Below are 11,392 nucleotides of genomic sequence, written 5' to 3' on the forward strand. Positions count from 1 at the left end.
GTTTCCAGCACAGGAAATGACCTGACTTAATGTATATACTCGCACACATGAATGTACAGTGTTACCTGCAATGCAATCATTCCTGGCTCCACCATGACACTTTTCCTTTTCATTTCCAAGAGGTTATTGGCTGCTGTTGCCGCTGAGCTATTAAGCAAAGACAGTTAATTTTCATTACAGTAATTGAATCGTCAGTCATTTATACTACTATAATATCCATTTTGTAGTGATGGGTAATTAGAGAGTGCCACCAAATGTGGTAGTTGACAAATCTATATTCCTGCCAGTGATACATCACTGAATCAAATGTCCAAAGGAATTCTGACACAGAACAAACAAAATAGCCATTCTGTTCAAAATACAACAGACTTGCAGGAAATAAGACAAGGAAGTGGCATGTTGTTACCATTGTTAGGTGCACCCCCCCCCCTTTCTTTGAGACTGGGAGGCCATGACGAAGAGATGCAGAGAGATGACATAGTGTGCGTTTATCTAACAAATTAAGCTTATAGTTAATGGTTTCTTATGTGATTGATATATCTTTATGTAAATAAATAGCAATAACAATACGGTTGAAAGAAAGTCATCACACTTTTCCTGATATTTGGCATAAAATATGATAAACCTTTTTTACCCTAAACCTTTTTCACTGACCACGAGTAACACCTGATATGAATATGAATATATGAAATTAGTAAAAAACTAAACAAAAAAAACAACTAACATTTGTGAAAGGCTTTTCAGAGGGAAATTGCCAATATCAGTATTGATCATTGAGCAGAATCAACCTTTACTTTTTTACATATTTAACAAAAACTTAACATCAATAATGTGGGAGGCAAGGAACATTAATCCACTGAAAGTTGTATGTCACCTTTTAAATAATCAATATTCAACAATTCGGACTTATCGGTATCAGTGTTATATAAAAAAGCTTACTTTCCCTTTAATCTTAAACTGTTCAGCTACACCCATTCGAACATGTAAATTATATAGAATATATATATATAATATTATTCGTGTACTGTATTTTCAAATAAAAGTTTTTCGTCTTTTTTGTCTGCCGCAAGCACCCGTACCGTAAAACGTAGAACAAATGACCACATTTTAGTTACCGTAAACTAGCTAAACGGTTCCCTCGGATTAACTCACTTAAATTGACATATAACAACACAGCCTCAAGGCAACAACACTAGCCAAATGATGTGCTGGCGAAAGGAAATAGCGATATTACACTTAATTAATCTTTGGTAGCAGATACATTCTCTAACGATAGTTATTAAAGAGCAACAACCGGTGTTTTAACGTTAAACGTAAACCCATCACTTATAAGCACAGCTTGCAATAAGCTAACAAAACGTCCACAAGCTAACCTCACTAAATAATTTGAATTCCACGAACCATTTAACACCCAGAGACGGTGTCACGCTGCTAAACATGATCTAACGTTACACAGAAGATCATAGTTGTGGTGGTGCTCACTTACGTGGTTTTCCAGTGTGGGTCCTCCTCAGAGACTGGCTGCGACGCAGATTACGCAACATTTAAAAAAAATTCTGCTGCGTCACGGATTAAGTAATCCTGTGTATGATAATCTAAAGAAAAACAGCAGAGGGTTACATGTCTCTGAGTACTAACAAAAATAATCTAATTGCATTGTTTGGCTTCTCAAAACAACCACATTGTCAGGCATTTATTTATGTTTTTAATAGATGAAATAGTGTTTTACTTGAAAATTAATTAAAATGAAAATAAGACAAATAGCAGCAGCAGTGAGCTACATCTCATCTATACTGTCCAAAATAATCTGTTGGGTTTTAAACAATAGCAGATAATTAGATAGATAGAAGTAACACTGCTGTAATAGTGACTGTCTGGTGATGTGGCATTGACCGGTTCATCCCCAACATTCACCTTACTTTGGATACATGGACCACATTAAATCACTATTTATTTTGCAACTTTTAAGAGAAAATATACAGGCCACCCACAACATAACAGGTAAACCAGTTTCAATGATGATCAATGCTGTACTCTTAACCACTTGTTATATCATTAATAACCTATTCTGAACTCTCAGTTGTTATCCCTGGCTTTACAGCTTGTCAAGGGAAAAAAAACTAATGACCCACTACTATAAACAAAAACGTAATTTTAGCTGTATGTATGGAGAAATGGAGAAACTACAGTAAACAGGGTGAACAAATATCCTAATGCATTGTCCACATAGTGCCTTGAGTACTGGTTAATTTGTTAAAACATTTGCAAAAATGCTTTCTGTCCACATATGTATGCTTCTTGATGAGATTTCAATAAGCCACCTTCCAAAACAGGATGTCACTCTATCAATGAACACATCAGAGGGGAAAACTGAAAAACTGAAGTAGAAAAAACAGGACACTGCGGTGTGCGTAAACAAGGAAGTGGAAAGGACATAAACATTTCCTCTGGCTTCTGCATGGTTTGGTTTGTAAAATGTAAATCTTTGTGAAAATGTAGTCTCTTTGTAGACATGAAAACCTTCTCTTTCCTCATCCATGAGGACACCGTTGACACACAGGACATGCTGACGCCAGTTTAAAAAATATGAAAAAAGATTTAGATTCAGACTACACAATAATAAGACTCTGACAAGCAGTTTTAATAAGACACTGTATGTGCTATTTACTCTGAATATATTAGAATTATACGTTTATACACATTTCAACTTCTTAAAAATCAGTACAATACATTATTGAACTATAAAAGTATGCATTTCATTTGCATTAAAACAGCATTGATGAGCAAATGCCCTTGGTCCAAAAGAGTACAATCAAAACATCTGAAATACATAGTTTGTTATACACTTTAAGAATTGGTATATAAAGACTGAAGAATGTCCCTCATATTTTTCACAACCGAGAGAGACATCGGCAAACTGCTTGTTTTACTGCCCAACTATCTAGAACCCAAACATAGTCAGTTCATAATCATAAAAGATGAGGAAAAGCAGCAAAATCTTACAATGAAGAAACTAAAACAGCCAATGGTCTGCGATTATGTCATTTATGTCATGCCATTTCTAGCGATTACTTGGGGCTGTGCAGATGAAAAAGCCCCACGTGCATGCAGTTTTCCCTCAGCTTTTCCATGGAGTTACGCTGAACCATGTCAATTCCATCCAAATGAAACAAAAATAGGAAAATTTGAACATTATGCTGAAAAGAAAGGGGGACAAAATCCTCCCCATTTACATTAAAGTGATACTCAGTCGTGTTTTTCATGGATAACAGTCTGAGGTTGCAATCATAGTGCAGATGACTCCACTGGCTCCTCTGAGAGACTCTCCTGATAATGTGGCGGCACAGATTCCATCTCAGTGGCAGAGACTGACTGGCTGAGTTCTCGGAGTGAACTCTTAGTTATGTCCAGACATGCACGCTTCAGGATATGACGAACCTTTTTCCCCAGGAGCATGTATAGCAGGGGGTTAATGCAGCTGTTACAAAAACCTAAGCTGGTGACAAGAGGAAAACCAGCTTTCAGTATGTTGTGTAGGTACACAGAGGAATGTATTGATAACTCCATTAAGCTAAACGTGTGGAAAGGTGCCCAGCATAGAAAGAAGGCCAAAATAACTGCAGTGACTGTTTTGGAGAAGCTAGACAAGCGAACCAAGCCCCCAGATCGATTCACTTTGATTGACAGGAGTATGCCTGTCACGCATATGGCAGTAAATGGCAGAAGGAAGCCCACAGTGGTGCGGATGGCCACTATTATTATGTGTCTCATAGCTGCTGTATGTCCATCCTGTGTGTGGAAGTTGTTGAAGCATATCACCTTGTCGTGTAAGCGCAGGGTGTCACGGAAAATCAGCGCGGGGAAGCTCAGGGCAGCAGCTATCACCCATATACAGCCACAAGTCACCCAGGCTCTCTCTACTGTGCGGTGCCGCCGAGACCAGTTGAGGTGGACCAGTGAAACATACCTGTCTATGCTGAGCACGGTGAGAAAGAGCACACTGGCGAACATGTTCATCACAGACACAAATGAGTTCAGCTTACACATGGTCACACCAAAGCTCCAGTGGAAGTCCCGCAGTATGTAATCAATATAGAAGGGCAGGAAAAGCACAAAAACAAAGTCGGCCATGGCAAGATTGAGCAACCACACGCTGTTGACAGTCTTTTTGCTTTTGAACGCCGTCACCCAAATAACAGTTCCATTTCCAATCAAGCCAAGCACGAAGGAAATGATGTAGATAAACACTGAGATCATGTGTATAGTTTCCTCTTGTCTGTGCTCTGTTTTGAGATCTTCCAAGTCGCCGTACTCCAGGTCATAATCATAGGTGTAGTTTCCATAGTCTTCGCTGGAGTCACCCATCATTGCAAGGGTGTAAACTGTGCTGACGTTTACTGTAAGAAGAGAAAAAAGACATTCATTTCTATATGGTGAAAAGAAGACAAGACAAGGTCTGACCTCACACTATGGCTATGCTTCTCCTCTTCCTGATCATTCAGCTGTTGACTGGGTGTGTCCTCAGAAGCCCTGGAACACAGTGTTAACATCCATCTAGATCAACTAATGTGGACGGAGACATGTCCCACAGATGAGGTTGAAACAGCCCACGCAGTATGATTCATAACATTTGTTCTGTAAGTAAACAGCACAAACTGACAAATGCCGAGTTGTTACGTAACTTCAGCACATGGTGGCACCATGTTAACATTTAAAAAACAAACAAAAAAACAATACATGCAACAACTCACTGTTGTTTTTCCAAGGCCATGACTGTCAAAAAATAAACAGGGGTAAAGATTAAATGTCCACATGTCTGCAATATAATCATCATCAAGACCATCCTTTTCTTATTTCTTGCATTATGGCAAGACGCACCACTCATGGTTTACTGGGCTATCTCTAGTCCACTACAGTCTGCCGTATGCAACAGATTTGAATGTTCTTTTCTGTGGATGTACGTGATGGTCCAGGGAAGAGTTGATAAGATATTTGGTGGTGATCCAGAGCAGGCTTGGTGGAGATATGCACCCTTTTCAAGTACTTTGAAAAGAGTATCATCATACAAGACAAGAGTTAAAGGTGTTAAAATATGAATACTGCTACATGGTATTACAACTATTCATAAAACAGCAAACATGGTACATTTGTTAATAAAGGCATAATATAAACATTAGGCTGGACATTTAAAACATACTGACTATGCTATATATACTATGCTGAATAAAGGTAAAGTCATCACGATGCCCTGTAAAAACAAGGATATCGATAGAAAATGCAACAAATCAACTATTATTGATCGTCAACAACTTTGACAATCTTCTAAGAGTTTCTTTGCACTTCTACCAAATCACACCAGTAGAAAAATGACCTGTATCTTTGACCGTAGTCGAGTGCATGTTCGTTCTTACCCTAAAAAAGCGAAGCGCCCCCTTTTCTCTCGCTGTTTGGCACAAACCGGGCTAACGTAGTCTTTTAGCTCGGTCATTCAGGGCCTGGTCCGTATTTTCCCCACTCGGCTTCGGAGGGCTTCTCTGTCTGTGTTGCATGTGTGTGCCGTCTCGTCTGTCCGTCTGTCTGTCCCTGCGTCCATCCAAACTAAACTCCGTCAGTGGGTTGTCAGCACAGAGGCGCGGAGTGGGCGCGCCAGGCTGACGCGTCCAACAACGCACCACAGAGTGCATAAAAGTTATTGGTCATCCGCACGGAATGAAGAATGCTTTCATTCAGAGGAGCTGCGGCCTCTTTTCATCACAGCAGGGTGAAAGCCTGAGTGCAAGCTTTCCCCCCGTCAGTGAGTAAACGGAAAAGTTCTCAATTATGCTGTAGGTTTTCGCCGAATGCGTAATGGTTCCTTTTTTTTCCCTCTTAAAAGCAAAAGTGTGATTTGAGCTTCCAAAGTCTGTGCAGAGACTGTGCCTTCCTCCTTCCCTCAAAGCCTTTACACGTGTTGATTTAGCAGTCTGTCGCTTTGTTCCTTATTAAAAGGGGAATAAACTTGTGGTAGGTCCCTGTGGTGAATGTGGATGTGCAGACATACAAAATGTCTTGTTGACTTTACTGTTCATACAAAGTATTGATATTTGACCATGATTCAAAGGGGAACGCCTGTTGTTTAGCTGGTGATTTCCATAAATTGTAAAATGCAGATATATGTGTATGTTGTTGCATAATTCAGCTTTCATTTGTATCCCGTGTTCAGATTACACCATGACATCTGTGGGAGCCCTATTGTTAGGTGGCACCGCTATTGGAAATGGAAGCGCGTGGCAGCGCGGTCATTTGCAGAGACCACACCGGTGTGTCCGTCAGCGTGGCCAACACAACAAACAGAGCTGGCCACCTCTGTGAAGTGGAGTTCAAGAAAATTTGAGTGCAGCGCTGCCACGCATGGGTGGCAACAGCAGGAACGACATCAGGTTTATTAGTGGAGACACTGACAAATTGGGAAATTGGCATGTAATGAGCGATTACTGTTATGAGGTTATTTATTTCACAAATCATATTGTACAGAAAATCAATGTCTGTAAGCTGTGACACAAAAATGGACAGTCTCAAAGTAGGCTTTCCGGGGAGCTGAGCATTCCTCCGTCTGTGTCAAGACATGGACCTGCTGAAGTTCATACCAAACAACACAATGTGGAAGAGTGTGATTTAAGTGACTTGATGTGACATGGTTGGTGCAAGATGGGGTGGTCTTTCAGAAACTGATCGTCTACTGGCATTTTTGAGTGTTTACAGAGAATGGTCCAAAAAAGAGAGAAAACAATCCAGGGAGCATCATTTCTGAAAATGCCTTGTTGATACCATCAGATTGGTTTCAAATGAAAGTAAGGCAGTAACTCACATCTTAATTGAAGTCAAACTGGAAGTCCATAGAGAAAATTCACATCACAGCACACAGTTGTTGGTCCAATGCTGCCTCCATCAGTAATATCAAATGTGTTATTTTGTGACTTTGGTGTTTGAAAACCTTCATTTGCATTTACCAAAGAGAGACACATTTATCAAGTGAGGCAGATGTGGACAGCAGTTCCTGTGCCAAAAGAAGAAGAAGACTCTAGACTGACTCACAGTGAATGTGGAACAGACAGTAATTTACCACTGAAAACAACAAACAGATTTTTGATGGACCCGCTGGAGTCAGTGATGAGTTAAGTTGAAAGATTTTATTGAAGACAGCTCAAATATGTCACGTGTAAAACGAAGTCATCGCAGTTTTGTTGATGACTCCGCCCACGTTGAGTAGGTGCTATTCTTTAGGTGCCAGAAAACCGGCCTAAACCGTGCCATGCTGTGGCGAGCTGGGACCATAGTGGAAAAAGGCCAATAGTTGGTAAGCATTGAGATAGTGTATCAGGTCCAGATGCCTGGCGCCTTGGTATCTATGAAGGGAACCTTAAAAGGCGCCTAGTTTGTGTCTTATCGTAAGGCTGAAGGTCAGAATTTTCTCTCACAACTTTCACCTCTAAAAATCAAAATGGAAACCCCAATATTATGGATGCTGTCTGCTTTAAGCTTTTTCCTCTCCATAGGAGCTCATTATAGAGAAAAAGCTTCAGAGTGAGTCTGTAAGAAACAAAGATCCACAGATCCTGAATGTAGACAGCATTCACAAAATTGGGATTTTGGCTTTGATTTATGGAGAGGTGAAACAGCACGGCTGGAGATGTCCGTGAGGAATTTGGTGACGACTGTTGTACATTGAGCTTCTTCACGTCACGTTAAGAGTTTTAGAATGTACCCCCAAAGTGACCTTGTTATTCCCCTGTTGGTCACAACATGCTGAGGCTCTGTTATGCGTGTTAGTATGTGTACATTCTGCTACCCAAACAGTCATGCTATCCACTCATTACAGTCCAGGACCTCCGTGACTGTTTCATGCTTTTTCAGAATGTCGGAAAGACACCAGCTGCACTAAAATGTACCTTATTCCCACTGGTACCCTTCAGGAAGTGTAATTATGTAATCATCATCATCTAACTACCAGCATTCATACTTTTCCACATGTCCTGTCTCTGCAAACTTGGCACACATCCACTAATCAGTCACTTCAATTTTATACCCAATTTTATCCACAGAGTGGGAACATAGAGAATTATTAAAAATTGAATAAATGTTTTTAATGACACTATTACCGCTGCAACAAATGAGCATTATCGTCAACATTTTGTTTTGTTGACTTAATTATTTGATTGCTTTCAACAAATGGATGATTTTCTTAATGATAATAATAATATGACATATGTCACATTATTTAAATCACTTTTGTCTCACCAGGGGTTTAAAACCCCCAACAAAACACAGACTTGTTTTCTTCAAAATCTGACCAAAACAGAAAAGGGATCAGTGTATCCGTTAATTAATCGATTCATTCCACTCTTGCCACTGCTGATGCCCATTTAGTCTGCACTGATATGAATGCTTATTCTCATTATGTCTTCCCCCAGTTGTTTTTAAAAGTGCCCTAAAAATACATTTGATTTGTACCAAAAGAACTTGTTCAGAGCAACATTAATAAGCAACACATTCTACTTTATGTACATTTCATCAAGTAAAATGTGCCAACACAAAATGCATGTAGAGGCTTTTTGCTGATGTTTTATGAACGATTTCCCACATATACTGTATCTAAGATGGATGACATCACCCATGATACAGGTCACAAGGTTGAAATTGGCCATATACTACACAGGCTGTTACCACAGAAGCCAGCACAAATATAAATAATAAAGTTAATGATGGGTGAATTCCATTTAGCCGCTTCATTTTCAATTTCATCATGCATACTATCTCACTGTCACCCAACACCTGTGTTAAAATGTCTGCTGTGAAAAAGCCCATTAACAAACCAGTAATGCCTTTAGTGAGTATAGCACTTACGGCCTCTCCCTCCCTCCATTATATATATTATGATATGATGAGCTGCATTAAGCACTTTTTCTGTCTTTGTTTATCCACCTTAGTACTGGTGCTTCACTGCATTTTAAGATAAATATTGTATTTTGCATTTTGTTTCAGTTTAACCACCCAGTATAGTATATGTATATGATGTAGTCTTCATTGCTTTGACAGGTTAAACCATGAAAATGCTACTTACTTATTTATACAATAGAGACAAATGAGCAACTTTACCTTTTCACTGCTAATACCACTGTACTTCAACTTACTAAAAATGATTTAATAATACAATTGTCATTTTTGGGTGTGTCGTTTTAGTCAGGCTTCCTTCTTCTTGTGAACAATAGGTGATGAGTTGATGGTGTCGAAAGACACGGGACTTGTACAGAACAAAGGGATTTTATTCATTTTATTTATATATATTGTACATAATAGTCTCATATCATGGTCCGTACCTTTAAAGGTTATCTGACATCATCATCCTATACATCACATTTGCCCATTTTAGGTATTCTATCTTCAGTCTCCCATTCTTTAGGGCCACGTCACAGAATATACAAAGACAGCTGCTAAAAGCATACATCCACTCTTCACTGTAAACATATTGTACATGTCAACCCAGACTGTGTAAGTGTACATCTTAAACATATTCGAGGCAGCATGTAGCTGTGTTAATGTGTTCATCCAAGGCACGTCAGGTATTTTTCCTTTCAGTGTTTTTACTGTGTGGTATTGCTAAAAGTACTGCTACAACTGAAGAGAATGTGTAAAATATTCCATTGGCTTTGGTTAGATATACATATACAAGGGAATGTCAGGCTACTGCAGTGTCAAAAACATGAAAACGGCGTTTAATTCAATGTAAATTTACACTCATTTTTGCAAAGAAATTATAAAAGTGAAGGAACTGCAACTGTAGACTGCAGTTGAAATGCAAGGCTGTGTTTCCGTCGCCTGCAGATCAGCTGACCATGCTGTGTTGCTGTCCTTTTGACCCTGAGACTGTCCTTTACACCACTAACCATCATCTTCTCTCGTTTAAGAGAGATGCATGTCTCATCAGGGTTTGATCAAGTCAGAGCAGTTTATTTAAATGTGGCACATAAAAAAAAAATGAAAACAATAAAATAATAACATAAACATGCTCTTGACATAATAAATTTGACTGGAACATTGACTCTCAAATTGCTAAAGAATAAAGCTTTGATCAACTCAGTCTAGGGCCAACAGTAAAGAAATATCCAGTAGAGTGTAGATAAAAGAGTTGTGTTGGGTTCACATTACCAACCACGTTATTCATCATTGTTTTAACTAAGTTTTTGTCATTTTCTGTCCGTCGAGAATTTTAAAACCGTAATTAATGTTTTGGCAGTGGTTTGCAGAGACATTTGGAAGGGCAGGGGTGAAAATTAAAAGGGCACCTACTGTTGCGGAGATTTGATTATCAGGTGAGACGACCAAGGATGGAGTTTCTGGAGTCAGAGATGAGTTAAGTTGAAAGCTTTATTGGAAACAGCTCAGATCTGAGGAGAACTGAGACAGTGCCAAACATGAACAAGTAGATGTGAACAGTTGGGCATCACCGGTCAGTCTGCCTGTGAATCCCAGAGTTACGGTATTTAAAGGCGTTTGGAGGCATTTCTCTGCTGATTCCTAGAGCTGACCTGGAGGACTGCATATGAGTTATCAGTCCTCTGCCCCAGTTAGGTTAGGCTCAACGAAACTACAAAGAGGCACATCCTGTAGACAAATGATGGGTGCCAGTGCTACACCGAGGCCTTTGTGATTAGCAAGTTGCAGCTGGCACCGTCCTGAGGTTTGTGCTTAGGAATGTGAGCTGCTAATTTTAGAGAAGGCCGAATAATAGGCTTTTCTCTTACACCTACTGCGCACCAGTGGGGCAGGGGCCATGAGTACGCTTAATGGCACGCATGTCCAAAGGGGCCTAAGGCAGCCAGGCCCTGGGGACTGAATTTCATGTGGACCCCTATATGGACCCGTAGTCTGACTAAGAGAACTTGATTTATTGGCCATATACAGTATGTCTGTGTCTCTCTATAAGCTAGTGCATATTTCGTACCTACTGCACATGTTAATCGTGATGCAAACAGCATGGCTCTTGTGGTTGCTGTGTTGTCCAAAGAAAGACGCCGCCACCGCTGTCGTATGATTTCGCGGCAACAGTGCTGCAGTTTATAAGTCGTCTCCTTCTAGTTCCGGGTCAAAGACTGGAGATCAACCGCCAAGTGCAACTCCAGTCCGACTAAACGTATACACGCAGGAGTAATCGGACTATGAATCACATTATCCAGGTACGTTGGTCCGACTAAAACTAGCACGATTTTAGTCGACAGTATGTGTTTGAGAACAGAATAATTGACTTAGTCCGACTAAAATTGGACTTTTAACATGCATGTAAACATGCATATTATGGTCCATACTTTTAAAGGTTATCTGACATCATCGTCTTATACATCACATTTGCTCATTT

At 39.8% G+C, this 11,392-nt stretch overlaps 1 protein-coding gene and 1 long non-coding RNA gene across 2 annotated transcripts; one reads left to right on the forward strand and one right to left on the reverse strand.

Annotated features, from left to right (window-relative positions):
- Positions 1-2,630: 2,630 nt before the first annotated feature.
- On the reverse strand, positions 2,631-5,884 carry cmklr2 (chemerin chemokine-like receptor 2). The gene is made up of 2 exons (XM_044015974.1): positions 5,412-5,884; positions 2,631-4,397 (listed from the first exon to the last, which is right to left on the reverse strand). The coding sequence occupies exon 2, from the start codon at positions 4,366-4,368 to the stop codon at positions 3,286-3,288; it is 1,083 nt and encodes a 360-aa protein (XP_043871909.1). The 5' UTR covers positions 4,369-4,397; positions 5,412-5,884; the 3' UTR covers positions 2,631-3,285.
- Positions 3,932-6,920, forward strand: LOC122760807. The gene is made up of 3 exons (XR_006358491.1): positions 3,932-3,985; positions 4,503-4,637; positions 6,203-6,920. It is a non-coding gene; the product is annotated as an uncharacterized LOC122760807 (long non-coding RNA).
- Positions 6,921-11,392: the final 4,472 nt, after the last annotated feature.

Source organism: Solea senegalensis, unplaced genomic scaffold (assembly GCF_019176455.1).
Source record: "Solea senegalensis isolate Sse05_10M unplaced genomic scaffold, IFAPA_SoseM_1 scf7180000014069, whole genome shotgun sequence".
Classification (NCBI taxonomy): Eukaryota; Metazoa; Chordata; class Actinopteri; order Pleuronectiformes; family Soleidae; genus Solea; species Solea senegalensis.